The 27776-nt window shown below is 51.9% G+C and overlaps 10 protein-coding genes across 10 annotated transcripts; 4 read left to right on the top strand and 6 right to left on the bottom strand.

The window, feature by feature from the left end:
• Positions 1-707: 707 nt before the first annotated feature.
• Positions 708-1421, bottom strand: BJX67DRAFT_41475 (uncharacterized protein). The gene has a single exon (XM_071034977.1). The coding sequence runs from the start codon at positions 1304-1306 to the stop codon at positions 932-934; it is 375 nt and encodes a 124-aa protein (XP_070887466.1). The 5' UTR covers positions 1307-1421; the 3' UTR covers positions 708-931.
• Positions 1421-2870, bottom strand: BJX67DRAFT_41652 (uncharacterized protein). The gene is made up of 2 exons (XM_071034980.1): positions 2460-2870; positions 1421-2247 (listed from the first exon to the last, which is right to left on the bottom strand). Exons 1-2 carry the CDS (start codon positions 2591-2593, stop codon positions 1536-1538), a joined length of 846 nt encoding a protein of 281 aa, XP_070887465.1. The 5' UTR covers positions 2594-2870; the 3' UTR covers positions 1421-1535.
• Positions 2871-4857: 1987 nt separating this feature from the next.
• On the bottom strand, positions 4858-5755 carry BJX67DRAFT_41573 (uncharacterized protein). Its single transcript, XM_071034979.1, has 3 exons — positions 5705-5755; positions 5412-5646; positions 4858-5328 (listed from the first exon to the last, which is right to left on the bottom strand). Exons 2-3 carry the CDS (start codon positions 5533-5535, stop codon positions 5060-5062), a joined length of 393 nt encoding a protein of 130 aa, XP_070887464.1. The 5' UTR covers positions 5536-5646; positions 5705-5755; the 3' UTR covers positions 4858-5059.
• A 2729-nt stretch (positions 5756-8484) lies between these two features.
• BJX67DRAFT_41964 (glutamate dehydrogenase) lies at positions 8485-10713 on the top strand. The gene is made up of 2 exons (XM_071034982.1): positions 8485-9210; positions 9259-10713. The coding sequence occupies exons 1-2, from the start codon at positions 8751-8753 to the stop codon at positions 10314-10316; spliced, it is 1518 nt and encodes a 505-aa protein (XP_070887463.1). The 5' UTR covers positions 8485-8750; the 3' UTR covers positions 10317-10713.
• Positions 10714-11523: 810 nt separating this feature from the next.
• On the top strand, positions 11524-15598 carry nut1 (putative RNA polymerase II mediator complex subunit Nut1). Its single transcript, XM_071028763.1, has 6 exons — positions 11524-12236; positions 12291-12541; positions 12588-12650; positions 12697-13206; positions 13257-13788; positions 13832-15598. Exons 1-6 carry the CDS (start codon positions 11603-11605, stop codon positions 14953-14955), a joined length of 3114 nt encoding a protein of 1037 aa, XP_070887462.1. The 5' UTR covers positions 11524-11602; the 3' UTR covers positions 14956-15598.
• BJX67DRAFT_41402 (uncharacterized protein) lies at positions 15091-16057 on the bottom strand. The gene is made up of 2 exons (XM_071034975.1): positions 15998-16057; positions 15091-15932 (listed from the first exon to the last, which is right to left on the bottom strand). The coding sequence occupies exon 2, from the start codon at positions 15758-15760 to the stop codon at positions 15227-15229; it is 534 nt and encodes a 177-aa protein (XP_070887461.1). The 5' UTR covers positions 15761-15932; positions 15998-16057; the 3' UTR covers positions 15091-15226.
• A 2768-nt stretch (positions 16058-18825) lies between these two features.
• Positions 18826-19673, bottom strand: BJX67DRAFT_41352 (uncharacterized protein). The gene is made up of 2 exons (XM_071034974.1): positions 19667-19673; positions 18826-19615 (listed from the first exon to the last, which is right to left on the bottom strand). Exon 2 carries the CDS (start codon positions 19528-19530, stop codon positions 19081-19083), a length of 450 nt encoding a protein of 149 aa, XP_070887460.1. The 5' UTR covers positions 19531-19615; positions 19667-19673; the 3' UTR covers positions 18826-19080.
• A 1134-nt stretch (positions 19674-20807) lies between these two features.
• Positions 20808-21571, bottom strand: BJX67DRAFT_41340 (uncharacterized protein). Its single transcript, XM_071034973.1, has 2 exons — positions 21216-21571; positions 20808-21165 (listed from the first exon to the last, which is right to left on the bottom strand). The coding sequence occupies exons 1-2, from the start codon at positions 21468-21470 to the stop codon at positions 20899-20901; spliced, it is 522 nt and encodes a 173-aa protein (XP_070887459.1). The 5' UTR covers positions 21471-21571; the 3' UTR covers positions 20808-20898.
• A 192-nt stretch (positions 21572-21763) lies between these two features.
• On the top strand, positions 21764-22089 carry BJX67DRAFT_349552 (uncharacterized protein; the record flags this gene model as incomplete). Its single annotated transcript, XM_071028762.1, has 1 exon — positions 21764-22089. A coding segment is annotated over one exon (270 nt), but the record flags the coding sequence as incomplete, so codon positions are not given.
• Positions 22090-23749: 1660 nt separating this feature from the next.
• On the top strand, positions 23750-27601 carry BJX67DRAFT_41324 (guanine nucleotide exchange factor). The gene has a single exon (XM_071034972.1). It carries the CDS (start codon positions 23978-23980, stop codon positions 27455-27457), a length of 3480 nt encoding a protein of 1159 aa, XP_070887457.1. The 5' UTR covers positions 23750-23977; the 3' UTR covers positions 27458-27601.
• Positions 27602-27776: the final 175 nt, after the last annotated feature.

Here is a 27776-nt window from a genome sequence, read left to right as displayed (position 1 = left end):
CATTCGACGGAATGACCTCCCCTCGTTCCGCCCCTTTTCAGGATCTCACCCCCAAGTCCAGGGATGCTGATGCCCAACCTTAAGTTCCAGATCACACGCTCGGTCCAGTTCGAGATCACGATTAAAGAAGACACTCTGCCTAGAGCAGGCCTGATCGGCTTGCGTTTATCCGTCGTGCTCTGTCTGGGGAAATTTGCCGTCCAGTTTCTCGAAGCTCTCAGCCCGAAGTGCGCTGATATCGGTCCCTTTGGACGGGGAGAGAAATTCGAACGGGGTTGGGAGAAGGGTCCTCAGCGAAGCCTTCAAAAGCGGACCCGCAGCATGAATCGCATTGAATCGCCGTGGAAAACCGCTTGAAGCATGGCTCCAGAAAATTCTGGCACGCTTGTCTTGAAGAAAAGGGGCTCCAATTCGCCTGTCAATTGATCTTGCCAGGTGGGGCAGTAAGATTTGTTTTAGATCTTCATGGGCTTTTTTTTGCATCAAGAAAAGAAGATCTGGGAGGCTGGCGAGCTTCCATCCAGGGGTGTCTCAACGCAAAGAGAGACGAGTTGTCTGCAGGGAAAATGGGAAATAACTCAAGGGAACCCTTCGCTGTGCCGTGCTTTTCCTCTATTTGGTTAAGATGGAATCAATCAAATGATGAAAGAGAGCGCAGATTACTTCTGCGAGAGACGATTGCGAGTGATCACTGGTTGAATCGTGAAATTGCTGGTTCCATCATTCAGCAGCGCCACCAACATCGAATGTCTCCAGGAAAAAGATTGATTCCATGGCGTCCCGTTCAGGGGGAGAAGATCTCGGACATCAGTCGAGCAGTCTGTTCTCTTGGGTGGGACTTAGGCATCTTATTTGTGCATTCGAAAAAAATAGACAGGCCGATCGCCAGGCACCAAACTCTCCAAACCGCCTGTCAAGAAGCAGGATTCAGTTAAATCTCCGAACTGAACAAACGATTTTCTCCACTGGCAGAACGCGGAAGCCATACAGAGGACTGTCGGGCTCTGCCCGTTCCACTAAGACAAACCAGTGGGGGTGGCGATCGAGTGACTCGAGTGCCCAGTCGTGATGGATGTTGGTCCCTTGGAGATTCTTCCATCCTCGGCCGAGGTTTCCCAAGGGGTTGTCCAGAGTTCTCCAGAATTTTCACAGCACCACAAAAGTCTCTCCTCGTTCGTTGAGTTGAGGCCTTGTCATTGGCCCGCCTATTGAAAGCACACCCACAACTCATGAGACCTGCGCAGGAATACAACCAGACATGATCTACGACGTCTATCTCGTAACTTCGCCTGACAAATGTGAACATGACTGAGCCACAGACTTCCCGCCTCTCGGGGCCTTGTGGCTTCGAATATCACAGTTCAAAACGAGGGGACATGGGACACACCCAAGGGGTCTACCAATGCTGAGGAGGCTGAAGAGGAGATCATTCGATCATTATCTTTTGAGAAGAATAAAACCGCTACTGGACAATGTCATTGAAATTTGAATAATCGCTCCTGTGGAATGCATATCAAGAACTAGGAAACTAGGGATTATCCCCGCGTGTTTCGTGGCTGTGATGATTGGGAAGCGGTGTCTTGGAGGGCGTCCGGCGCTCGGGGCCCAACCATCCAATCTTCCATGGCAAGCCACTCGCTCCAACTTCTCTCCGCTGCCTCTATCTCCGTATCCAAGGGACCCTGCAATGGGCGTAGGAAAGGGATAGTTTCTAACGGAGGATTGTCGTAGTCCTTTTTCACCGAGGCCCAGCCGCCGCTTTTGGCTGCGAATAGATAGTTACAACGCTCTTGTTCGTGCAGGCGCCCTACCCCAGACTGCCAGTCATCGCCAAAGAACCCGTGTAGCACCCCAGGATAGTCCATTCCTGTCGCCACGAGACGGCGGATGTACGGAACTAGGGAGACGAACGAGGCTATGCTCGACGTCGTTGAAGGTCCTGGTGCCGTTCCGTCACCGTCTTCTCCAGATGTACCGGCGGAAGAGTTTGGAACAGGGTGCGGTTGTTGCTGGAACGGAAGCCGGATGTTCAAATAAGCCGAAAGCGCCTGGACGGGCCGACTGTGCTGGGCGTTGTCTAAGAAGTAACGCTGGCAATTCTGATAGTGAGGGTACCATTCGAATATATCGAAACCGTCGCCCTTGACATTCTGAGAGACTTCGGAAAGCCCCAACATCGCAGCCGGATCAGGATTGGAAGTGGTCCGAGGTGAGGATAGCGGACGATCTGTCTGATCCCTAGGAGGCCTGTTTCAGAACGCATTTTAGTGACTGTCTTTCCAGGATCATTGATGTCAGTTATCAGCTGTTCCCAGCGCGGGATTTGTCTGGAAGTCTGGATGCGTGGAGAAGTGGGATGGAAGGAATTTGGGCGAGTGCAGAGTCTGAAATACAAATCAATGCAAGAGAGCACCAACTGAGGAAACGATTGCGAAGAGAACTAGGCGGAGAGGAATTACCTGGACAACACAGTTCGATTTCGACGAAGGAGTTGCGAGACACGGCGTCGTGGAGGAGAACGGGAGGAGGAGCGAAAGAGACTCCGAATTGCAGAACCTAATCCTCTACCGTGGTGAGAATCGTTCAAGGACATCTGCTAGGTGAAGCCCATCTATGGCAATAGCAATCGTGGCTCATGACAGGGAAAAGACGGAATTGACAGAACAAGGGTTATAACAGAAAGACGATGAAGATGATGAGTGGTTTTGATGCGAATGGCCCATCTGAGGATATGGAACGGGGCGCATGAGACGTACACTTTCGGGCTATGATGCAGCGCCAGAAGGAAGGATGAGAGGGAAGCTGCGAAGAAGGGAAAGGAGGAAGGAAGGGAGGAAGATGCTGGACTTGAGCACAGATAAAGCTTCAGTGCGTCATGGGAAAAAATTGCAAACGGCTCAGATCTAAGGCAAGATCGATCAAGACTCAGGATTCGGTACCCAATGAAGAGGAGGAAGGTTGGGGTGGAAGCCAGTGACTGATGAGGCAGTGGCCGTCGGTATAAATACTCTTTTGGATTGATTGGCGATTGGCTTCCTGGCTCACTTGGTCCAATTTTGGTTTTATTTTTAGTTTTTACTTTTTCTCTTCTTGAGGTCAATTCACCATCCAGATATGTTCCAGCCGTCAATACCAGTGAACGATTTGGATGCGCTCAAGTCTTTCGGGCAACTTCTCCTCCAGGAGGTGTTTGAAGATACTTCAAAGTATCTTCTTCAAACATCCTCGATTGAGAGGGGTGATTCCTTTTTCTATTTGCAGAATTTGGAAATCGAATAATACGAGCTGCAGTTTGAGATCCAATCTGTCAGCAGACACTCAGGGAAAAAAAAAAAAGAAAAAGGGAAAGGCCATCGCGTGTCCTTCTGTGAAGCTGTGGAGCCGGGAAACCGTGACAGGATCGTCGACCAGATCGAGATCTGAGTGCAGCCATTCCAGACTCTGCGAGGGCGCAGGAAATCTTCAGTCTTGATTCTCGACCCTAAGAGCCGGCGAGGGGAGATTCCGACAAGGTGCGGCTTCAACGTAGGTTCTGGAGAAAAAGGATACGGTCAATTAGCGATCCTCTCAGCCTCCAGGCTTCGGATTTCCTCGGCTCATTGATTGTGGTTTCCGTCAGTCCCATGGTTCCAAACGCGCCCTGGATTCAGTCCAAGGTTCCAGTATTCCAGGGAAGTGGAACCATTTGCTTCTCGGGCGTTCTGTTTTCTCCTGCCCCGTGCCTTTTCGGTAAGGAACCTTATTGACAATAAAGAATGAATGCAATACTGTGAAGGAAAGGAGGACGCGGTGTAAGTGGCGTTTCCATAGTCGAGTGGGAGGTTGTTCATTCGGCGGTCAAGGAGCTGACTCTCGTGGGCCGCGAGCCACTTCAAGGGCAACAGGAGAGGGTGCTTTGCTTCGTTTCTGCACTTTCAAATCCCGAGGGCAGGGAAGCATCAGGACGCAGGAGGGAGCTCTCCTCATTCGCCCGACTGTGAGGCTGCTGGAAACTGACAGATGCCCAGCAATGAGTAGAACCTGGGTCGCGGACGACGCAGGCTGAGGGGTTCAAAGCGGTTGGCGGGGTACGGGCGATCAGCGCGAGAGGTAAGGGGCCCACTCTTCCTCCTTTCTCTCCCTTTCCGACCGATATTACTCGAAGTCGGCTCATGGGTTCGCCAGCTCTGCGCAATTGTTCCAGGAACAATGGAGCGTTTGATAAAGGGCCGAGAGGTATTCCTTCACGAGAGACAGGGGTGGAGCCGGGGCGCTCACCTGCGGCTTGCATCTACATACCCGTAATGTATGCTTAGTCCAACGACGAGGCCACATGTTGACGGGCACCGCGAACTTTGGAACTGAAGATGAAGAGGCACAACAGAGTGCTGCTTCTGGAGAAAGGTCGGGTGCTTTGGTTTGGAATAGGGGAAAACCTGAACGGTTCGGCGGAAATTACTTCCTCGACCTCTGGAAAAAGCATGCGAAAATGGATCCATAGATCCATCCATCCATGAGAAATCGACCTTCCACTTTGACTTAAAGCGTGAACTCGCTGGATGCAGAAACCAATGCGCGTAATTTCGGTAATTTAAATTTACACACAGCTTGGAGAACTCTGTATGGTACGGTAATGTACGACAATGATCTGCGATCGCCTGCATAGAGCAACTCATCCTTGCCCAGGTGACATGAGATCCTTTTACTACTTCTCACAATCTGTGTCTACTCGGCCCATCCCCATCCTCAACTTCTTAAGATTGATTGCCCGACTCAGCAGAGTGCCCGAATGGGAGATCCGGAGGCCGCAATCATCTCGAACTGGAAATGCCAAGTTGGATATTTGCCACGCACGACTCGCTTTGGACGCGAGGTCCACCCGCTGCATCTTGGAGTTCAGGAGCCTTAATGTGTGCAATCCGTCTCCGTCCGAAGACTTGAACCATCAACATCGGCAGGGCAGAGACATACGGAGTACGCGCGTCCACTTGGCTTTCTCATGATTTGAGGCGAGCTGCATATGTACTATGCCCCTCTCGCTTTAGGGCCTGTGACAGATGATAGCGTTTGCTGAACGGACTCAAGAATGGATGCAGTATTGTCCATCTCCAGCTTTACCGCAATTCAAGCATCGCCGGCCTCTATGCATCAGTTTTGTAGCTGTCTGGCGCGCTAGTCGTATCAGCCTTGCTCTTTTCGAGCCTGAATGGTAGGGATCGAAGCCCATCGATGACATGGGGTTTGTGAGACGACGAGTCAGATTACCCTCAGCGCGGGCACAGTACATGCCTGGCTTCGGTTTGTCGTCGAAATGAGGACGGGAACTGGGCAGACTGTAATTTTGGGGCTCTGGCGCTTCATTTAATCCTTCATTGCGTTTGGCATGACCAACGAAGATCTCCGCCAATAAATTTCGGAGGCGCATGCTTTACCTGAGCATACTGGATTCCCCCACTTCCAAGTCAGCTCGAAGCGAGGGTGATACCTCAACCTCGACCCCTTGAATGGATTCCTATCCGGAACTGAGCACGGCACAGACATTCCGTTGAAGGCCATGTTGGTTCTTTCGAGCTATGAGAGATGATGGGCGTGTATTACGGGGTCAACCCGATATTCGCATTATCCGAAGGCCATCATTGGCTGCAGGGCGAACCGGAGATGGCAAATCTGCCTGTGGTCAGCATCCTCCGTTTCCTCCACACTGCATGGATCGGTACCTGGCTACCTTAAGAGGCGTGTGTTTCTCACCCAACCCGGAAGCTGAGCACCAAAAACTTCGCAGTGCATCCTTTTCCTCTTAGCCAGCGACAGACTCAACGTTGCGATGTCGATCCCAGGCTTGGAAAGCTCACGCCACACGATCGACGTGGCTGACACCGCCACGATCCATTCGTGATCCTTGCCACGCCAGTGATCCGCGCACCCCAACCAAGAGTGGAATGGTGCCGTCCTGGTTTGCCACTGTGGCGGTGACCAATTCAACCACCCGATACCCAAGCCACATGCTGATCTTCTTCCGTCTGAGATGGCCTATCGAGCACAGTCCTGCTAAGGGAAGGAAGCCGTACGATGAAAATTACGGATGCGCGTTGGTTCCGCTACCCACAAGAGAAAATCTGCAAAGTGGAGAAGCGGGCCATTTGCCCAATGTGCAATCGTTGGGCAACGCTCAACGGTCCTTTAAATAGCTTTCCGGGGCCTTGAGACTCGGTGCTCAAGAATGGGGTAGACCAACTTAAATCAGATTGACATGATCACAGCTCCGATCCCTTGGCGGTCCTTCCAGCCCTCATCGTCGGTGTAACAGCAGTTGAAACAGGCATTCGATGGCCATCGCGGAGAATAGTCGCCTTACAGAATCCGCACGTGGTGATTGATACAGCAATCAGATCCAAAGATGCTGATAAAGATTCGGGTTCCTTGTCTACGTGCTTGCCCTACCTCAGCTGCATATGTTGTGCTCGAATACCTTTCGACCTAAGCGAATGTAAGGACGGTATAGTGTCACATCGTGTTACCAAGGGTGCTTCACCGGTCGAGAGAGGAATGCAAGGGTAGATGGCCGCGGAAGGATATCATCTGGATTTCTGCCTGACTTGTACACCAGTCCAGGGCACCTTCTGGGTAATACGATGCGGCACGATCGATGCCTAGCTACCAGTATGTCGTACAAAATCTAACTAACATAACCGCAGTAAAGCAAGTTGACATATGCCGAGTAAGGAGAATAGTACCCTCATATAATGCCGTCACACACAACAGCCGCAACAAGAGTTTCAGGCATAAAGTCGACCAAAAGTGTTGGTATGCACTGGTGGCCGGTTCTTACTAATATTGTGGTTCATATTAAGTTTCGAGCTGTGTGCCCTAGGTCTTCGGTTCTCTTCCGAAGGATCCGGACTCTCTTCCTTACCCCACGCACGAAACGGTACTTTAAGTAAACCTGTTGATCGGCATTGATTTGGGAGACCGTATAATTTCGAGCCTCGTTTGTCCTTTCTGGGCATCACGAGTAGTCTAAGTCTCCCACCACAAACTATACAGCGAGCGTTTGATCAGGGCATAAGATACCGGAATTATACGGATGGATGATTGGGCGCCAATCTAATCACTGGCGTTACTGAGTGAACTCTGCTCGAAGGTAGCGCAATAGACGACGAGTAGACTTTGGCGGGGGTAGAAACCACAAAACGTCAAGATATCAGAAGAGAATATTCGACTGAGTCATTGTTGACGCAGACAGCGACAATAAGGCTGCACCGGTATGAGGGTGAGCTCGATACGGAGAGGACTGACCATGTTGCTTTTTGGAAAGTCAATATTATGGGGTCATGGGAGCAGTTTACAGAACATTTTATGTGATGGCGAGTAGCACTTGATTTTCCACTAATATTGGAAACTGAGATTCGTACTATTGTGGCATCTCATGCTTGGTTCCAATTCTCAGTCTCTTTACCACTTCAGAGTTCGTCACCCAGCTCGGGTCGCCATCTCGATACCAGAACACACAATATCCGTCAGTAAGATAATATAGTTACTGATAAGCTCGAAAAATCAACCTTTAGCCCCATGTAAAGGGTGGACAATGGTATTTCTCGTCGTCGCGCTCAGCTATCGACCATGCCCACGAAGAGCTCTTGATGCATGGCAGAGCATGCACCAGTTCGGCTCTAAGTTGCATTAGTTGATGCTTGGCAGACGATCCCAACAAGGCTTAAGTTGCGGGGGACATGGAACCTGCGCAATTCGGCAGATTCTCCCCGTTGACCCCGGTGAGTGCTTTTGGCTGGCCGAGCGGTCATCCGCCAGCCGGCCGCTCGCTGATGATTTGATGGGATTTCCCCACGCTTTGGGGGCTGATTCCAGCATCGGCAATGCAGCACAGCCAGCCATTGACTCTTGCATGCCTTTCCCTCCCTCCGTGACGGGATGACTCACGAGGCTGACAAGGATGGATGTGCCTACAAAAATGTCTTCGAATGAGTACTTTGAAACCACTGTTTCCATATCGGTACATAGAAGAACTTGAAGTCGATAGGCGCCTTCTCTGGAACGGCATACTTGAACCCGAGAGTTTACTTTTGATGTGGAGAAACGATCAGACTGCCGGTGGAAATCTTCAAGCTGAGTTGACGGGCGCGTGGACCTAAGCCTCAGGCACAGTCTTGGCATCTCTCGCTTGTCTTGTCTGTTCCCTCCTTCACTGCTCCTCTGCCCCTCTTTCGGCTGGAGCACCTCCTCCAGCGTCCGCTTGACCCCAGGAGACTCCGAAATCTTTTTGAGTCGGAGAGTGTACCGTTTGCCCTCCCGTTGATGGAGAAATCCAAAAATTTACCTAACACGACGAGAATGAACCGGGCTTTTGGAGCGGGTGGGTTTCCGCCCAGAGATAACGACGAATTCTGTGACCTTAAACGATCGACTAACAGCCCGAACTTCGGACCCGGGAGTCTTTGCTCCGTCCTTCATCCTTCCCTTCCAGATGAATGGTTCCTCCGATCCTGACCATGGTTAACAAGAGAAGCAGAGTCATCCTGTACCTCTTGCTGTCATCCGTGGTGCCAGCCGAATTTCCCGCCAGATTTTAGTCCGCATCCCGTCTTCGTTCCAAAGGATCTTCCCGTCCGACTCCGGCTGTATCGCCATTCGCTGTTCTCCGCCAGTACGCTTTCCGCCGCCCTCCACCCCGGGACATTCTACTTAAACCCGGTCGTGTGCCCTCTCTCCAGCCTCTCTTCCCTCATCCATCTCATCGGGCCGAGTCTGCTTTAATGGTTACTCTCGCGGCTTTCAGCGCAGACTCACTTTCGCTACTATATCTTATCGGCGATAAGCTTCCGAGTGAAAAACCCTGGCCACGATGTCTCACCTTCCCATTGAGCCCGAGTTCGAGCAGGCCTACAAGGGTGCGACAATCTCCCCCCTTGCACTTTTCATTCATACTAATTCCGGCAGAACTCGCTTCGACCCTTGAGAACTCCACCCTCTTCAAGGCTCATCCTGAGTACCGCAAGGCTCTCGCTGTCGTCTCCATCCCCGAACGGGTGATCCAATTCCGTGTCGTCTGGGAAGATGACAAGGGCGAGCTCCAGGTCAACCGCGGTTTTCGTGTGCAGTTCAACTCTGCTCTTGGCCCGTACAAGGGTGGTCTCCGATTCCACCCCTCTGTGAATCTTTCCATTCTGAAGTTCCTTGGCTTTGAGCAGATCTTCAAGAATGCCCTCACAGGACGTGCGTATTTCATCATCCCGAAGTACTTACCGAGACTAACGAAACCAGTGAACATGGGCGGTGGCAAGGGTGGTTCTGACTTCGACCCGAAGGGCAAGTCTGACCAAGAAATCCGTCGTTTCTGCGTTTCCTTCATGACAGAGCTTTGCAAGCACATTGGTGCAGACACTGATGTCCCTGCTGGTGATATCGGTGTAACTGGCCGTGAGATCGGCTTCCTCTTTGGCCAGTACCGCAGGATCCGCAACCAATGGGAGGGCGTTCTTACCGGCAAGGGTGGCAGCTGGGGCGGTAGCTTGATCCGCCCCGAGGCTACCGGATATGGTGTTGTCTACTACGTCGAACACATGATTAAGCACGTTACTGGCGGGAAGGAATCTTTCGCGGGCAAGCGCGTCGCCATCTCAGGCTCCGGCAACGTTGCCCAGTACGCCGCCCGCAAGGTTATCGAACTCGGCGGCTCTGTTGTTTCCCTCTCTGACAGCCAGGGCTCCCTGGTCGTCAAGAGCGAAACCGACTCTTTCACGCCAGATGAGATTACCCTCATTGCCGACCTCAAGGTTGCCCGCAAGCAGCTCTCCGGACTTGCCGAATCCTCTACCTTCTCGTCCAAGTTCACCTACATCGCTGGCGCCCGTCCCTGGACACACATCCCTGGCAAATTCGAGATTGCTCTCCCATCCGCCACCCAGAACGAAGTCTCCGGCGATGAAGCCTCCTCCCTCATCAACTCTGGCGTGCGCTTCATCGCCGAAGGCTCCAACATGGGCTGCACGCAGGACGCCATCGATATCTTCGAGGCCCACCGCACATCCAATCCTGGTGATGCCATCTGGTACGCTCCCGGAAAGGCCGCCAATGCCGGTGGTGTCGCTGTCTCTGGTCTTGAGATGGCTCAGAACTCTGCCCGTCTCTCCTGGACCTCTGAAGAGGTCGATGCCCGCCTGAAGGACATCATGGAGTCGTGCTTCAGGAGCGGTCTTGAAACTGCGCAAAAATACGCCACCCCCGCCGAAGGCGTTCTGCCTTCCCTCGTGACCGGAAGCAACATTGCTGGCTTCACCAAGGTCGTTGAGGCCATGAAAGACCAGGGTGACTGGTGGTAATCACCTCGCTACGGTCACCTCATTGCTAGGCCATGCGGATAGCATATCTGATTCATGATGATGATTCTTGGTTATTTATTCTGCGCATTTCGGGTTTGCATCTTGTGTTTCATTTAGCTTTTTATATCTTAGCGTGGATAGAGGCGCCGGATTCGTTTTCATTTGCTATTTGCTATTTGGTGTCGTAGATAGACTCTTTTGCATATGTATACCTTGGATGCACTATCTAATTTTATTCTTTTCCTTTCTTTGAGCTTCTCCTATCTACAGGACAAAGGTTTGTTTCGATACACCTGAGGAAAGGACTAGCTAGTATCATGACACGAGTCATAGTGATCCGCATTATCCAGTCAAGTCACTCAACCTCCATCGAGGTCGCGCCTTCCTTGTCCTATTAACTATAGCACCAGACCATGACTAGGCAGGAGCAATGAAACGCCGCTTCCTCTTCCAAGCACTTCCTTAATCCCACCTTCCCAAGATTACAATCCGAACTTCCCATCCGCTGAGGCAGGTGCGGCAGGTTCCTACGGGCTCCTCAAGGCTCACCCCAGTTACTCGTATTATAGCAGTAGTAGCAGTGATAGCAACTTGAATATGACACAGCGTCTTCCACTCGAGTCGTCGCTCGACAGACCCTAGCGTATTCAGCAACAGCTACAAATTCGATGAGCAACTTCACCTCCTGCGTGAGTGAGCGTCCATGTTGGAGTCACGGAGTCCGGAACTCCCCGTACCTACTGATCCCCGAAAACCAAGGGTTGCGTAACTCTCCGGCCGGTCTACGCTGATACTAGTACTCCTTTCGATGGAACTTTCCCTCGGGCCAGAAGGCGCTATCCCGCGGAATAATCATGAGGTAGGATTCTGGATATACGGTGATTCGCTCCCTCAAAGGGCTTGAGGGATTCAGGTGCAAGGGTTCAGAAGAACTGGTGGTTCGGAGTGGTGCTTGATTTCCACGCCTCGAGGTAGGAATGCCAACAGGCGGATCAGCTTCATTATAGACTATCGGGAGCAATGGATGGGACCCAAAGTAATCATTAGCCTTGAATGCTCTGGAAATTCCTGGTCGATGAAGTTGAGTATGAAAGTCCGATCTGATTGGGTAAGTTAGAGAGACAGAATCATGTGACATACTCTATCACGTGATGTATTGATTGTCATCTTCCGTGGTTCGCGGTGCGTTCAACAACAAAAGCTTCATTGCAGCCAGGGCAAAATGCCCATGCCTTGGGGAAATTTACCAAAAAGCATAGCGGGGTAGCCCCGTTTATATATATACTATGAATTCCCGCGAAAACGAGAGCACAGGAGCCACCGAGCAATGGAGGCCCTTCCTCCACCGATGCTTGATGCATCGTGTCGATGCTGCTGAGTTCAGAGACCTGAGCAAATTGCTGTTCCAGCGATGTCCGATCAGCGATTCGTTGCTTCTAGACACTCTTCTACAGACTGGCCTTTCTACCGGTGTTAAATGGGACCCGCTACTCCCGTTGTACATCGACTGTCTTTGCAAGATGGGCAAGGTCCAGGTCTCTGCAGTGTTGACTTCTTTGTTGAAGCATTCGTCTATCCACGATAAGTCGGCTTTTGGAGCCGATGTGGCCTTGATAAAAAAGAAGGCCAAATGCGATACATTGATGACAGATATCAGAGTCATCCAGGACGCGATGCTTTCTATCTCTACGGGGGCTACGGCGAAGACCCTCCTAGAGGTTATTCATGTCTTTTCCGCCACCGCGGACTGGATTCAGACTGTCATTGCCTGGAACAATAGCCAGCTTGATAATGATCAGCCGGCCGGGCTAATGAGCTCTCCGGATGCTGTTCTGCTGTTTGAGTCACTGGGTATCCTCCTCGCCGCATTATCCGGGACACAAAAAGGATTAGAAATTCTCTCAGCGGACTCCCATGAAGGTATCACTTGCTACTTTCCATTGCAGGAGATTTGCTGACGAATTTGAATCGCAGGGCTCAAGGTCAGACTTGGGCAGGCTCTCTCAGCGTACCTCCCACTTTGCGTTGAGGTTTCGCTTCCTCTGCGCAACCGGTTGGACAGCCTACAGAAGGAGTTCAACCTGTATGGGCAGCCTCCGTCCAAGCCGTTAGAAGTTACCATGATGGATAACGTCAATGTGAGTGCGCTTCAATTTGAAGCATCGGTCATTGACGGGCCTACGATCAACTCTAGAGCTGGTCTCTACATATATATCAACGCGATGGTATTTCAGCCCCTTTCTGATCTGTTCCAAAAACTAATACGTCTAGCTTGTTGGACGCCCCTTAGTTGATGACAGCATACTTTTGAATTATCTTCTTAATCGCTATGCAGTGAGTTGTACCTTTCCCACCCCTAGCGCATGGTTGACAGTTTCAGGGACACTACGAGGTCCTCATCGAGGAAATAACAACCGCATCGTTTGACGTCCTCTCGAATGCGATGTATCGCAACGAATCTCCCTGGACGATGCTATTATTACGCTTATTCTTAGTCAACAAACTACCCACCTTCTTCGCCACAATTCTTTCCGTATCGATGGTGTCGCTGCCGATGGAAGTGTGTATCAGCCACGCTTTAAGCAGGATAGACCAGAATACCTTCCCATCATTCTCGCAGATGTTCTCCATGCAGAGCAACTCTTCCCTGTCCGACGTGCGCCAGGAATTTCTGTTTTCCTGTGCTTCGCACAAATTGATACCGGAGTCCAGTATCGAGCGGCTTCTCGGCGAAAATCCGATGATGCAGACCCTCCCTGTTGGGGGTTCTTATGTCAAGGATGACCTTGTATCGCAAATCAGTGCCAATCACGAACGTGCAGAGCAACTGATTAACGATATTGAATCGACGGAGGGTAATGCAGGAGCCATCGTTGGTGCTATCACAGAAGTGTGTTCTTTGCGACTCACTCCCGCGTGAACAATTTGCTAACGTTATAGGTCATGCACAATCTCTGCAGTCAGAAAGAAACGATGACGCTGAAGAATATCTGCAACTCCCTCTCACGTCGACCTCAGTCTCTGGATGTAATGCTGCTCTTCCGCAGCCCGAAGCAAATTTTGCTGCCGCTTTGCGCTTTACTTGATTCATGGCATTGGGATGAGGATCAGGGAGAAAGCCAACCAGTGTATGATGAGTTTGGAAGTATTCTACTGTTGGTTTTGACATTCAAGTACCGGTACGACTTGCGCCCATTTGATCTGGGGATTACCAGCAGTAACTCTTTCATCTTGAAATTGATTGAGAGAGGTTCGTCAAGCCAGAAGCTGGACGAACTAAGCGAAAAGCAAAACAAGAATCTAGGGGAGTGGATAGCGGCTCTTTTCATTGCCGAGGGCATTAGCGAAGAAACCATGTCGGGGTGCAGTCCGCAGGAATTCTATATGCTCGTTTCTACGCTCTTTCACCAGAGCCTAGGAGCGTGTGAGGCAGGAAAGCTGGAGTTTGATACACTAAAAGGCGGCTTTGAATGTAAGTCTCCTTTCCGCGAGGGAAGGCTTTGCTAACGGGTAAGATTTACTTGAGCCGTTTCTTCTTCCATCGCTTATTGTTGCCTTGACCTGGTTAAGCAACCACATCTGGGAAAGCGAACAGGATCCAACTATTCCGATGAAGACACTACACTCGCTGGTTAATCCCAGCTCAATATCAGGCGAGGCTAGAGAAATACACTGGACTGTGCTGAACATCACCGCACGGTCGTTAGAAGAACAGCTCAAAGATGTCCGAGCTCGCCACCCAAACCGAACGGACATTAAACCCATCCTTGACGCTCTCGAACAATGCCTCGCCTTCCAAAGAACGGGCAGCTGCCACAAATCTGAACTCGAAAGCTGGACCACTTACTCCCCAGGCGGGCTCCTCGGCAGCATCCGAAACACCTTCCAATCGCTAGTTCTCTGGAGCACAAACTCCGACGTGAACATGGCACCACCCTCCTACACACACCGTCAGATAATCTCCGCCATCCGCATGCTCGGCGCAACCCGCGTTCTCACGTCTCTAATCGACGAACTCAAGCTTCAATCCGAATCCGGAAATGCGGACCTTGCCCTCGACGTCGCCGCAACGCTTATCTGCGCCCCTCTCTCGGAATCCTTCGCCGTCGACCAAAATACCCATCACCCTGTCGACCCCGCAAAGGAGCCCATCCCACGCTGCCCGATCCTCACCCTAAGAGACGCCCTGAACCTCCAACACACCGATGTTCCCAAAATCTCCGAAAAGGACCCATTGCGCGCTGGGATGATCGTCCGCCTCTACCGCCGCGTTAACATCCTCCTTGCCCCTCCAGCCCAAGTCACAAATCTAGACATGAATATGAACATGAACATGAATAACATCATCCAGGATATGCAGCTGGACGTGGGCCCACAGACATCCATGGACCTCGGAGCTCAAGGTGCCTCCGGCGCAGGCGAGCAAAACGAGCAAGCAAACCTCGACCAGATAATGGATAATGCTGCTGCTGCTGTCGGGATGAATATGGGCGATGGACAGGGGATGGGAGGGATGGGGGATCTTGGTCTCGACTCCTCTGGTGTAGGGAGTGGGTTAGACCAAAGCATCGACGACGTGTTGAATGCGGCGGAGATGAATCCCGAGTTTCTGGATTTGGATATGGAGGGGATGTTCTAGCAATGTGAATCTGTTTATTCCTACTAATGACATATGTTTCTCATGAGCACCTCCATTATTCGAGTATATCCGCCGCATCGATCCTAAGAACAAAATACGACCTCACTAAAACACCCCCTTCTTCATGGAGTTATGTAATCTGTACCGAGGTCAAGTCAGCACCATGCAGAGACCCCCCACCCGTTTACAAAACATGGAGAGGAACACCATACACCCAATATCAGAGACTCATCACAAATGCTTCCTATCCGCCAACTCCCCCTGCAACCGCTCAATGCTCTCGGGGATACCATTCCCGGGCATAATCGTATTCAGAATCTTCAACTCTCCCACAGGAACAGGTACGGGCAATTGTCTCGCTGACTGTGTGTGCGTGTTCGCGGCGTTCGCGGGCGTACGCGTGTGGATCTCGGCGGGGATTGGTGCTGAGATGGCGAAAGCGATGAGTGGGAGGAGAGTGATTGTCTTGAGGAAGAGGTTCATTGTCGAATGGTTTTGGTGAAGTGAATGGGTATTGGATATTTGGAGTTGATTTGGAGTATTCTGTATGGTGGTAACAAAAGTGGTGGTTTGTTCGGTAGAAGATATCGGGGGGAGAAGAAGGAGGAGGAGGAGGAAGAAGAAGAAGAAGGAGAAGAAGAAGATTTGACGCGGAAGTAGATATAGACTGACTGAATGACATGAAGTGGCTGTCTGTCGCGTTGAGGAAGATTCGCAAGTCGTCGTCCCCGTCCTCGTCCTTCATTCCCCCTCGCGCTGAGACGCGTTTCAGACGGACGATGAGGAATGCAGCATCACATCGCATCTAAGAAAGGGAGGAGGGAAGGGAGACGGCTCCCTGTATTTGCAGAGACATTCGAGGCTTCAGTCTTCAACTGTCTACTTTCTCCTTCAAGGGAGAGATCATCTCCTCCCTTCCTATCCCACTTCCGTCTCATCTCTCTCGTCCGGCACTGTTCAGACAGTAGAAGCAAATACTACTCAATCATTAGCTCGGGCGAAATCACATATAGTCGTAGATAACAGGAACAGAATGACTCACGGGGCGACTCAAAGAAATGGAATGGGACGCCATGGGCTTTTTTTTTGATGTTCATTTATCGCACCACAGTATCTATGCCCGGCGTGGTTGGGCCCACGGGCGGGAAGTATATATTTCTCTTTGAGAACGTGAAGAGCATGGCGCTCTTGAATTGTGGAAGATGGTGACTACAAAAAAAGCTCTGCGAATTCGGGAAATCCTTGAAATACGCTGAGATGTATAAACCCAATAAATGGCCCAACTCTCAGTTTCTGTTTTCTGAGCAAATACGAAGTTCTATTCAGTAAATCATAGGTTCTTCAACGTCTCCTCTTTTCGCATCCTCGCTTCGGTAGAGGGGCATGCGGACGACATCCAACGTCAGAGATCAGGATATGCCGACCGGAAGACCTCAAACGCCGACGAATCCTGCTGGATTCGAGTGGTCACGGAGAATCCTGCACATCACTCTGAGTATGCATGCTTTTCGCCCTTGAACAGGACTGCCGAGAAGCAAACAAATATTGCATCACTGTTACTCACAAGAAATAATCGCAGAGCGCAATCAAGCTGACCTCCTGTCACAAGGCGACATTACTGCGCCATAATACTGTTTATTGTCCATTGAGCACAACAGTGCTTCCAACAATCAATTTCTTCGGAATTGATTGCTGAGGGGTTTGTTCAACATCGGAGGAAATGTCCAAGGCTGGATAAAATATGAGTGTGATTGATCCAGCTGCAGGGTCAGTCACATTGCACGTGAAGCCAATCGCCAAGCTGGCTGCCCATGTCAACAGGAACGTGCAGCTCGTGTTGCTGATTGGCCAGGGCGAGGAAGAAACTCCGTGAAACCACTTGCGCAAAGCTCCCGAGTCCACGAGTCACGGTTCGGCGCCGGGAGCAGAGAAAAAGAAAGCATTTCTGCAAGATTTGGCTTTTCTTTTCTCCGGGAGCACGTCCCGACATGGGCAGGGGAGGGATATTTTGTCCAGCGAAAAAGCTGCAGGAACTTCAGGCGAGCATCTACATTTGTTGTGAACTGCGGGAACAAGCGCGATTGGTCAAGAGTGAGGAGTTGTTTGTGTGCCATACCAGGTGTACGAATGCAAAAGAATGAGTTCTTGGAGAGGCGAGTTGCACTCTCCGATTTTAGGAGGCACATCATTTCCATTCCTTTCGCTGCCTCCGTATGTCGTTCTTCAATGATTCGTCCCCGTCTTTGGAGGAAAGGCGGGGATATTTTGCATCGCGGGCAGGGCGTGGGCTTGAATCTGGGTCTGCGGAGGAAATATCGCGGAGTTGCAATGCGCCCGAATCTTTGAGGGCATTGTTTTCATTTCTCAGCCTGCATGCATCTGCATCAGCGTCCACGATGCGCCATTCTGCATCACAGGACACAAGTGTATTGTTTACGAGACGGGATGAGACGGGAAGCTTTACGCCTCGGCTTTTCCTCCATGTCATAGGGCATCGAAGCAGAGCGCAGGGCAGTGACACATCGCCTGGAGTGGGATGAATGGAGGACGGGAGCCCCTGTCCATCATCTGAGGTTTCCCACAGGAAGCGACAGGGAGAGCAGAGTGCGTGAGATGAGCAACGTCAACTGTTGGTTTGAATTTCTCACACGGTCGTGAGTGAGGGGGATTTTACGGTGGTTGGGCAGCATCTGTCCAATAATCGTCACATCCAGGTCTCGCTCTTCGGATTCTGGAGTACCAGGCGTGTGATGTCTTCAGGCCTTCACAAAGGTGCGTGCGATCTGGCTCAAGAGAACAAGAGACTGCAAGCTTGCGATGTGTTGCGGATCAGGAGGCCAATCCCTTTTCCAGGAACATGATCCTTCATCCTCTCCAGGCACTCTCAAGTCTCGAGTCAGCCTTGAGGAGACAAGATGACGAAGTGCCGCATGGCCTGTCCGACCAATCCTGTGAGCTATTACATGATTTGCGCGTTGGAGCGGTTGGCGTGCAGAATTCCTTGATTGGTGGGCTTGGGGCCAAGAGGAGAGAAGCCGCGGATGGCGCCTGGATTGCTTGTTGGTCTATGACTGGCATCTTTTCTGTATGAGTTTTGCCATTTCCGGAGATCACAGCTCGATCGACCTCGGAGATGCAGCGCAGCGCTGGTCCTCCATCTCACCTTTGCCTGAAAAGTTCGATGTCATTATTGGGAGTGAAACGTGGTTTCCTGGCGCATATCCCGCTCGATGGATCATCCCTCGGGCATCACAGGTGCGCTTCTCGCTCGTGCTGAGGCGGCTTGCGGGAACTCCACAACTCTCCACCTCGCTTCTGTGTGAAACTCGACCTGTCGACCGCCAAAAATTCGGAGCCACGATGACACCACGCTTTCATGGATGTCCACAGTCCATGATGATGGACTCTCGACGTGACCGAGAATGCCTACGACTTCGTGTTTGCTTGATTGGAGCCGCCATCTCGAGAGTGTCCTGCCGCTCTGGAAGGACATCTCGAAATCAAGCGTCCTGTCAATGGGCGCTGGACCAGTGTGTGGCGTATTTTCACTACAAGGCGTCATTTCCGAACAGGACGATCAAGAACTGCCCGATCTCACATGGACCCTCCCGATGATATGGATTGAACCAGATACTCGGAATCCACAGTTCATCAGACTGAGAAAATGAGGACTAATCTGGCATCGTAAGGCCCAAAATACTTGCCAATAAATGGGAAGAGAGAACATCTTTTTCTCCCTAGAGTGGAACTTGTGGCGGGAGATTGAAACAACCGTCAGAGGGATTTCTCAATGATGGGGCCAATCCCGCCTCTGCATTTCAGGATTGGATGATGACTGTGACCACGATCGTTTGACGTTTCCTGATCTCTTGAGCCTGGACTCGGGATCGTGAATGATGTGCATGATTCACGATGATAATGATCTGAATTGACCAAGAGCTTGAAATGCAGCCACCTTCCTAAAAAGGCTACCAGGGCGACACGTGATGGAGAGGGGCTTCGCCTTGGGGTGTCTTGGTGCCTGAATCGAGCCTGGATGCAGACCCTTGGCGACCGTTGGCTCCCACTGCTTGGTCTGCCGCTGACAGGGGATGCATGGCCGATTTCAAGGTTAATCAATTTTAATCACCTTTTCGATGGCTTGGCCCCGTCCATGGAGCAAACACGGCACAGAAGGCCATGCGCCACTTCTTCCGCAGCCCATTCGTTCACAACATACCAGACGCTGAGGCCATCCCGCGTCCCGTCCCGTGCTCTCCCTAAGTGGATGGGGTGAAACGCCCAAGCTGTTGCGGTTCTGATTTGTTGGGACTTTGTGAGATGTCTCCTCGGCCCATGTCTGAGCGACCATGAACCATGGAACGGTGAAAAAAAGGCGTTGTGGGGGGGATTCACAACACTGGGCTGGAAAGCTCGGGTCCACTCTCGTGTTCGTCGTTCTCCTTTCTTGCGCTTGTGAGGCGAAATGAGCTCCTTGACATGAAAAGAAAGATGTTCCATGCTTGTGCAGATTGGGGTCGACCATGATTTGGACATGCGACCATCACATTCGTCTGAGCAATATGATCTTCTCATTCTGAACTCGGTACCTCTGGGGTTGACCCCATTCTGACATTTTCCGCGTCGGGTGTCAAAAGAACATCATCATAAATAATTCCGACTGGGCTGTGTCAACGGTCAATCACGCTAAGACGCGAGATGGGATCCGTACTCCTTTTCGCCAAGCACTCTTGTCGGGCTGCGGCCTGTCAGGCTGGGGGTGTTGACAGGGTCGCCCGCAGAGAATATCAAGCACGTGCTCTTGTCTCCAATGACTGGCCATGTCGTTCAACTCTCGCGAAATTCTTTGCTGAAGCGAATCAGTGGCCTTGTCACGTCTCGTCGAAGCCTGGATTTCTTTGTTCATATTCGACTCCTCGAGCTTCTCGAGGAAGCTCACCTGAGCTTGATTGTCGGGTTCTCGGTGGGCGGCTCGTCTTCAAACTTTCTTTGGGACAAAGTTCTCCTTCACGGCAGCTGCGACAAAGCGATGAGAGCATTCTGAGCCTTCGCTGTCCCCGAATCGACTTCAATCAATCAGCGATCGCGGAAGAGACGTCGATGATCAGTCGAATTACATTCTTCCCTTGACGTTTGACAGCTCTCAGGGCTCGGACCTTTACTGGCCACGAAGCAATTGACACGCCGCCTTCGACGCCAGCGGAGAAGCCGCGATGCTCACGATTCGACGCCTTTCTGAATAGCGGGAAAGGCACAGAGAAGCTCTGGAAAACAAGAGAACAGGCCTTCATGAGGTTTGCTCGATGCTGCGTGAATAAATTTGGGGCTCTCAACAATTTGCTCGTCGGTCGCACCTCGTGAGCCTTCCCCCGAAAAAGGGAACTGATGTGGGTCGTGATTCCAGCTTTTTTTGACTTTCCTCCAGAGGGAATGGTTCAAGTTCTGGTGGGCCTCGAAGAAATCCTTTGGCCTTCACCCTTGCTTCTGCATCAACCTTGAACTCTTTTTTGGCTTCTTGAATTACGTCGCTCTGCATATTTGCCCTTTGTGCACGGGGTCCTCCTTGTACCGCGCTCTCGGCGACGTTTATCGGGGAATAAGAACGATGTGGGGAGGCCACTTGCTCAAAGAATGGAGAGCTTGCTAAACAGTGAGGTGTCAGCCTCGGGCGAGAACTTGGAACTTTCTCTTCGAACACATCATTTCTTCGTTTCGAGGAGCTTGCCTGCAGCCGTTCAGACTGAATACTATGAGAGTGCATTCGCGAGCGTACTCCGCGAGCTTTAGTTCAATGGTATTATTTCATCGGCTTTGCCAGGGGCCAGCCGCCTGGTGATGAACACTTTTGGCTGATGAACTTGAAAATTGGGACGTTGACCTCCAAAGACCTCAATCTTGCACCGTCCCACTCCTGAAATGGCGATGTAACCTGGATTAAAAGGATTAATGGTGCCCAGGGTTCCGGCTCGTCCACGCCGAGGATTCCAGCAAGCTGGGTGAGCGAGCGCGACTCATTGAATAATGGGTCAGACCCACTGGCCAGACTAGCTCCATCAGAGGTTGAGAATCATCGCGACTTTGGAAGAGATTCCAAGGAGGTGATTTCGGGAGTCTGAAAGATGCTCGGACAGCTTCGGCCAAGGGCCAGGAGATTTGGATGTGCTCTTCTCCATGGACTTTGGAGCGCAGAGGCCGGATGGAGGCTCGTCCCTGACGCCGTCAACTCCTCTTTCACTCTGCCACAGAACGAAGGTCAGAACCTGGAAGGAAGATCGAAGGACTGCAAATTGGCTGGCGCTGCTGAAGGATGAGAGTGGTCGGTGTTTGGGAAGACTCGATGGGCTTCGTTGGACTGCAGAACAATTGAGATTCTGGCTCTTGAGGGAAGTATGCGATTTCGGATTGGTATGACACCAGTGGAGACTTCTTGACCCCGAGGCAAGTCGTTCACGATTCAGCATGACACAAATGGGAGCAGTTCGGACTCCTGAGGCACCATTCAAATTCAATGGCATCTTTGACGAACACCACAGTTCAGTGGATAAACCACTAATCCACAATTGATGCAAGCAAAGAGCATCCACAAAGGTGTGAATCCGACGAAAAATGTGAGCTTGCTCTCCATTTTTCGTGCAGTTACCAGAGAGACGGACTTTTGATAACAAGGGGATGGCTTCCGACTGGCCGGGCGGGTTCTTTTCGGAGAACTAGGCCGAACATGGCTAGGTCACACAACTTCCAATCCAAGGTTCAAGGCTCGCAAGTCCCGAGGGCGGAGACAAGACGACGAAGTCTGGATGAAGTTCCTCAGAATTCAGGCAGCTCCTATGGCTGGTGTCAAACTCTGGGTGTGGTGTTGATCCCCCATTTTTTGGCCATGGAACCGAATTTATTCTTCCGCTTCTTTCTTCATCCTCCCGCCTCCGGGGCTCTAATTTTGGATTCCCATCCCTCTCACCAAACGTTGCTTGCAACAATTACTCCATGTTTTCTGAGCGTCGACCCAATGTCAAGGGGAGGGGTGACTGGCGTTGCCACTGGCGGTGATAGTCCGCTTGGCCCAGAAGCGGGAGGATAAATTGCCTTCATGGAAACAGAAAAGCGTTGTGAACGTCGGCGCGGATGGGGTTCCCGTCTCCATCGCGCTAAAATAGAATTAATTCGCAGCGCTAAAATAATACGCTTTATTATTATTGCATTTCAGACAAACAGACTTGCGAACCCCTGTTTGTTGCTGCAACCTGTTCACATTGATTTTATCATCATCTTTCATCGTGGGACATGGTTGAAAAAGATTTTTGGGTTGTCGGGAAGACTGGCCAACTGGCTCTTCAGGTTTCCAATGCTTGGAGGATAACATCCTGGTTGCATTGGCAGTCAGCAAGAACGGGGGAAAAAAATAAAAATAAAAATAAAACCAAAGATCAGAAAATCAGAAACAGGAAAAAAAGGACAATCCCAGTTGATGTGATGGCAGATCATCGACAGTTTGGGGCAGCGCTAGGGGGTGGTCAGCGTTGATGCTTGGCACAGAGCGAAGAACAGGGGACAGACAATAAGTATCTCGCGAGTCTGTTGGAGCGGCACGCAACGAGACGAAGAAAACAAGGCGCCTTCTCTAATCACTTTTCAATCGATCTCGTCCTGAGAGACGCAATTGAGGATATTCAAAGACAGAGACGACCTCGAGAGACCGCCTCTTTCCCTCAAAGAATTGGGGTGAATCCAGAGTGGAGCTTCAACGACTCGAGACCACCCGTCGACCCGTCCAGTGCTCTCCATCGTCACCCGTCGAACAGAGCCACCAACGCTAGTCTTGAGAACTTCTCCGTCTCGCTGGGTTTGTGGTTCGTTCTGCTGCAGTCCAGCCTGAGCCTGAGCTCGAGTCCCTTTCCCCTCATATTACCGCTTCTTCCCGTCCTGCTTGTTCTGATCATTTTCAACGACCTCGCTCGCTGCCTCGGAGAACTGCTTCTCCTCTCCTTCTTTCTTCCCCCTTGACACCTCGCCCCCAGCGGTGGCACTGCGTTGTCGTGGTTGTGGTTGTTGTTGTTGTTGTCTCTTGAGTCATTCCTTCGTTGCTGCTGGTAGCAAGCCCTCAGTTACGAGTCAGAATCCAAGGAAACGCACGCTGGCATTCCTTCTCTTGCTGCAGCGTTTAAACGTTGAGTGTCTCGGACGACCGTGGCCCTTGCCTCCGACCCCGCGAGCTCCATAATACGGCACGGAGACGAACAGCCCTGTCCTCCTTCGCCCATTGAAGCCTGCAATCTTCTCGATCTGGTCGGAAGGTCGCTATATTTGTTAATGTCGTTGATGCTTCGCAGAACTTAGGACGGGATAGCTGCGGTCCTTGCATCGAGTCGTTCTCCGGGCCCAGGACATTACGCTTCGCCATTGAAGCTATTCCACGATTCGGGATCCTTGTTTGCTTTCCCTCCCTACTTCCGACCGTCAATTCCCCGTCCTCGTGCCCATCGACGACGACTTTCCTGCTTGGTTGGATCCAGCATCAAGGAACGTGTTTACTTTCTTCCAACCCTCGAAGCATCAGAACAAACGAGAGCTGCGCTCGTTCCGTCTTCCCTGTTTTATTTGGTTTATGCCCACAAGGTACGTTAGCAACCGGTTACCCTATACCTGCATTCCTCCCATTCCTATCTCCCTAGAATCCATGCCGGCATTTTCCCCCGACGATCCGCACCTTGGCCCGGCGCAAAACATTCTCCTCCCCCTCCAAATACTCTCCCAGCCTTCCGGTGGAAGGAAAATAGCATCATTGTTGACCAGGCCTTTACAGCTTCGGATGATTCCTGCGGTTGCAAATATCTCCAACCACTCTTTTGAACACCACTGCATAGTTTCGAGACAAACGAAATACCCCCCAGCAATTCACTCTCTACACTTATCTGGTGCTTGAATATTGAGGATGCTCCTTGATTATACCGTGGCTTAATTACTTGCCGTCGGGGCCTTCGAGCCGTCTTCGAATATATACAACTCTTATACTGGAAGAAACGAAATGGACCCAATGAAGCCTCACATTGCACCATTGAAGATTGAAAAAGGAAACTCAAACTCTCACGCCGCCGCAAACCGCTTCTACTCTCCTCGCCAAATCACTCCTCCTACGACACCTCATACAACCCGGGAACGCGCAATGGATCGTTCAGAACCTCCCAGGAATGTCTTTCACAACTACCTTCGCGCATTCTATCCATTTCATCCCGCTGGGGATGTCTCTCCGTCAACAGTGACCCTACCTCTTGATCAGGGCGATATTATTTTGGTACACTCTGTTCACACCAATGGATGGGCCGACGGTACTCTTCTGGACTCGGGTGCTCGCGGCTGGTTACCCACGAACTATTGTGAGGCCTACGACCAGGTCCCGATGCGGCCGCTGCTCAAAGCACTGACCGATTTCTGGGACATCATTCGAGGCGGATGCGGATCTCCCTTGGTGGATTTTGGGAATCAGGATCTCGTACGAGGGCTGATCGCCGGTGTCCGGTTCCTCCTGGAAAAATCTGAGTGTCTGACCCGAGATTCTTCGTTGGTGAAGAGTCAGGAAGGCCTCCGTCGGAATCGCAAAGCTCTGCTGGCAGATCTCTCATCCTTGGTTAGAACCACGAAGAAATTTCAAGAAATTTCCAGCGGACGACCAATGGAGGATGAGGTCGAGTATATGGTGGATGAGATGCTGCTGAAGGCCTTCCGAATCGTGACTCGAGGTGTGCGGTTTCTTGACGTGTGGAATGAGGAGGTAGGCTTGAGCAGGGCAATTGCAGAGCTCGAGCAGCAGCAATCCGTCCACGGTGACGTCCCACCGACACCATCGTCTGAGACCTTCACCCCGTCGGAGAGCGGCTTTTCTGAGATTGGGACGGAGCGAAATGAGTCCAGGCTTCTCAACCGAAGCCGATTGGATATGAGTCGGGCATCAACGCGGATGGAGGCGTTTGACTCTCAACCCCGCCCTGGGTCAGTATCGACCAAACGGATATCTGTCTCACATAGGGTGTCTTTTTCTGGCCCCGCCGCCACCGGCCGAAATCCGAGTCTCGCATCTGAACGCCTCACGGCAACATATGATGCTTTTCTAGGGGTCTTGGGCTCTTTTATTGGGTTACATCTGCAATCCCGCTCTTCGACAGAGCTCGTTGTGACTACGGAACAGGCTGTCCGGGCCTGCCGCGGTCTGCTGACGGTAATTGAGGCCGTCTGCGAGCATGATCCGCAGGGCAGTGCTCTGCTGGAACAGGCCAAAGATACTATGTATGAACGATTGTCCGAACTGGTTTTTGCCGCTCGCGACGCCTTTCGCCCGGCTCAATCGCCGGACGATGAGCTTGTGTTCATGCCGGATGAAGGCAAGCGCCTCGTGGATGCGGCAACCGATTGCGTGCGAGCAGCTGGCAACTGCATGGCTAAAGCTCGCGTCGTGCTGGAGCAGAGCGGGGACTTTGAGCTAGCGGCCAACGCTGAAGAAGCCAGTTCTGATATTCTTCCTCGCGCGCTACCCGAAGAGTCAACCCCACAGCCGCAGCGCGCTGCCGACGTGGCAGGCGAGCAAGCCGGTTCCCAAGAGTTGGCACGGCTGCCCCCACCCCCCCTGCAGATCCCCCAATCCAACAACGCCTCTTCACCATCCACTCCTGGCCTGACAGACGACACGACCCCTTGTTCCTTCCAATCACGCGCCGGTGCAACTACTCCTGCAACGGTTGCGACGGAACCCTCCTCCTTCCAGTCCTCCATCCTCTCTCCTAGCTTTGACAAGCTCTCTTTCCCTTCCTCTCCACGAGATGCTACCTCCTCTGGCTCCTTCCGCCGTGACAGCCAGGCTAAATCCGAGTTCAGCGACTCCTTCAGCCGGGGCGTCACCAGCAACGCCAGCAGCTTCACCTACAGCAACCTCCGTGACTCGGAGATGAGCGGAGTGTCGCAGACCTCGACCAGGGCGACGTCTCCAGACATTGGCATGGTTCCGTCACTCAAGAGCAGTATTAGTCGCTCGACGCTGGCAGAAGAGAATGAGGAGACGGAAGCCAATGTCTTGGAGAAGACGTACGCACATGAACTGATCTTTAAGGACGGCCTGGTAATGGGCGGCAGCTTGCGGGCTCTGGTTGAGAAACTCACCGCCCACCAGTCAACTCCAGATGCCATGTTTGTCTCGACGTTTTACCTTACCTTCCGGCTCTTTGCCTCGCCGATGGAGTTCGCTGAGACCCTAGTCGAGCGCTTCAACTACATCGGGGACACCCCGCATGCCGCCTCCCCAGTCCGCCTTCGCGTGTACAATGTGTTCAAAGGTTGGCTCGAGTCCCACTGGCGTCATGACTGCGACAACGCTGCCTTGGGATTCATCATCAACTTCTCTAGCACCGCCCTGATGCAAAGCCTGCCGACGGCGGCGAAACGTCTACTGGAGTTGACTGACGGAGTTTCGAAACTCCAGGGGCCAGTGGTGCCTCGCCTAGTGTCATCAATGGGCAAGACGAACACAGCGACGGCGCAGTATGTCCATCCCGATACTCCCCTGCCTCCTCCCATTCTCGGGAAGAAGGAGCTGGGTCTGCTCGGGCGGTGGAAGAACGGTGATGGGAGTATTACGATTCTTGACTTTGATCCCATGGAGCTGGCGCGCCAGTTCACCATCAAAGAGTCGCGGATTTTCTGCGCCATCCTCCCAGAGGAGCTTCTTGCCACGGAGTGGACGAAGAAGACGGGATCACTTGCTGTCAATGTCCGTGCGATGTCCACGCTCTCTACCGACTTGGCTCATCTGGTCGCGGATTCCATCCTGCAGCTCGAGGAGCCGAAGAAGCGCGCAGCGATCATAAAGCACTGGGTCAAGATTGCCAACAAATGCCTGGAGCTCAACAACTATGACTCTCTCATGGCGATTATTTGCTCCCTCAACTCCTCGATGATCTCGCGTTTGCGACGCACCTGGGAAATTGTCTCGCAGAAGACCAAGACGACTCTCGAATACCTCCGCGGCATCGTGGATGTATCTCGGAACTACTCAGTGCTCCGTCAGCGCCTGCAGAATCACGTCCCTCCGTGCCTGCCGTTTGTCGGCACCTACCTGACCGACCTCACATTTGTTGATCACGGCAACCAGGCTCTGCGGAGCCTTCCCACTGATGGCGGTGAGATGGCTGTCATCAACTTTGACAAGCATGTCAAGACCGCGCGCATCATCAGCGAACTGCAGCGCTTCCAGATCCCATACCGCTTGACGGAAGTGCCGGAACTGCAAGCGTGGATGCAGAGCGAGCTGGTGCGCGTTCGGTCAAACGGCGAGAAGAGCCTTCAGACGTTCTACCGCCGCTCCCTCGTTCTGGAGCCTCGCGAGACGCCCCAGCCTCGCGGTGCCCTACAATCGGAGTCGAGCTCCTCGTCATCGCTCCTGGAGAACGCCAAAGACAAATTCGATTTCTTATCGTGGACCAACCCCTCGAAGGCCAAGTCGGTCGCGACCAATGGTTGAGCCAATCTTTACCCAGCTTTCTTACGACTTTACGACCTTCTCTTCGCTTTCTCATGTTTTAACGGCGCACTTACCGAACTTCGTTGGATATTATTTACGTTTGTCATTGTGGATACCTTTTATTTTCACACAAGTTTTAATTGGCGGCTTCTGTGTTTGATTACTCTCACTGGACCTGGATTCCTTTTCTTGAAGTGTGTTATTTGGATTCCGGCAGCGACTCGGCGGGGAAAACGGGGTTTTATAAAAGTATGGGAACATACAGGTATAGGGCCTCGCGGCTCGGATTACATAAAATGGGCGATCCCACGAGATATGG

Source organism: Aspergillus lucknowensis, assembly GCF_044049455.1.
Source record: "Aspergillus lucknowensis strain CBS 449.75 chromosome Unknown BJX67scaffold_13, whole genome shotgun sequence".
Lineage (NCBI taxonomy): Eukaryota > Fungi > Ascomycota > Eurotiomycetes > Eurotiales > Aspergillaceae > Aspergillus > Aspergillus lucknowensis.
The sequence above is the reverse complement of the archived record's forward strand: the minus strand, read 5'-3'. Positions and strand labels throughout refer to the sequence as shown.

What these genes read in the sequence shown, in the direction of transcription:
- BJX67DRAFT_41475 (XM_071034977.1), bottom strand. Translation starts at nt 1,306, where the DNA reads ATGTTCACATTTGTCAGGCGAAGTTACGAGATAGACGTCGTAGATCAT.
- BJX67DRAFT_41652 (XM_071034980.1), bottom strand. Translation starts at nt 2,593, where the DNA reads ATGTCCTTGAACGATTCTCACCACGGTAGAGGATTAGGTTCTGCAATT. An exon ending in AATCGAACTGTGTTGTCCAG is followed by an intron (nt 2,248 to 2,459) that starts GTAATTCCTCTC and finishes GTTCTGAAACAG; the next exon opens with GCCTCCTAGGGATCAGACAG.
- BJX67DRAFT_41573 (XM_071034979.1), bottom strand. Translation starts at nt 5,535, where the DNA reads ATGGCCTTCAACGGAATGTCTGTGCCGTGCTCAGTTCCGGATAGGAAT. An exon ending in GGGGAATCCAGTATGCTCAG is followed by an intron (nt 5,329 to 5,411) that starts GTAAAGCATGCG and finishes ATGAAGCGCCAG; the next exon opens with AGCCCCAAAATTACAGTCTG.
- BJX67DRAFT_41964 (XM_071034982.1), top strand. Translation starts at nt 8,751, where the DNA reads ATGGTTACTCTCGCGGCTTTCAGCGCAGACTCACTTTCGCTACTATAT. An exon ending in CAAGAATGCCCTCACAGGAC is followed by an intron (nt 9,211 to 9,258) that starts GTGCGTATTTCA and finishes TAACGAAACCAG; the next exon opens with TGAACATGGGCGGTGGCAAG.
- nut1 (XM_071028763.1), top strand. Translation starts at nt 11,603, where the DNA reads ATGAATTCCCGCGAAAACGAGAGCACAGGAGCCACCGAGCAATGGAGG. An exon ending in CTCAGCGGACTCCCATGAAG is followed by an intron (nt 12,237 to 12,290) that starts GTATCACTTGCT and finishes TTTGAATCGCAG; the next exon opens with GGCTCAAGGTCAGACTTGGG. An exon ending in ACTAAAAGGCGGCTTTGAAT is followed by an intron (nt 13,789 to 13,831) that starts GTAAGTCTCCTT and finishes CTAACGGGTAAG; the next exon opens with ATTTACTTGAGCCGTTTCTT.
- BJX67DRAFT_41402 (XM_071034975.1), bottom strand. Translation starts at nt 15,760, where the DNA reads ATGCGATGTGATGCTGCATTCCTCATCGTCCGTCTGAAACGCGTCTCA.
- BJX67DRAFT_41352 (XM_071034974.1), bottom strand. Translation starts at nt 19,530, where the DNA reads ATGAGAAGATCATATTGCTCAGACGAATGTGATGGTCGCATGTCCAAA.
- BJX67DRAFT_41340 (XM_071034973.1), bottom strand. Translation starts at nt 21,470, where the DNA reads ATGCCATTGAATTTGAATGGTGCCTCAGGAGTCCGAACTGCTCCCATT. An exon ending in TCCTTCGATCTTCCTTCCAG is followed by an intron (nt 21,166 to 21,215) that starts GTTCTGACCTTC and finishes TGACGGCGTCAG; the next exon opens with GGACGAGCCTCCATCCGGCC.
- BJX67DRAFT_41324 (XM_071034972.1), top strand. Translation starts at nt 23,978, where the DNA reads ATGGACCCAATGAAGCCTCACATTGCACCATTGAAGATTGAAAAAGGA.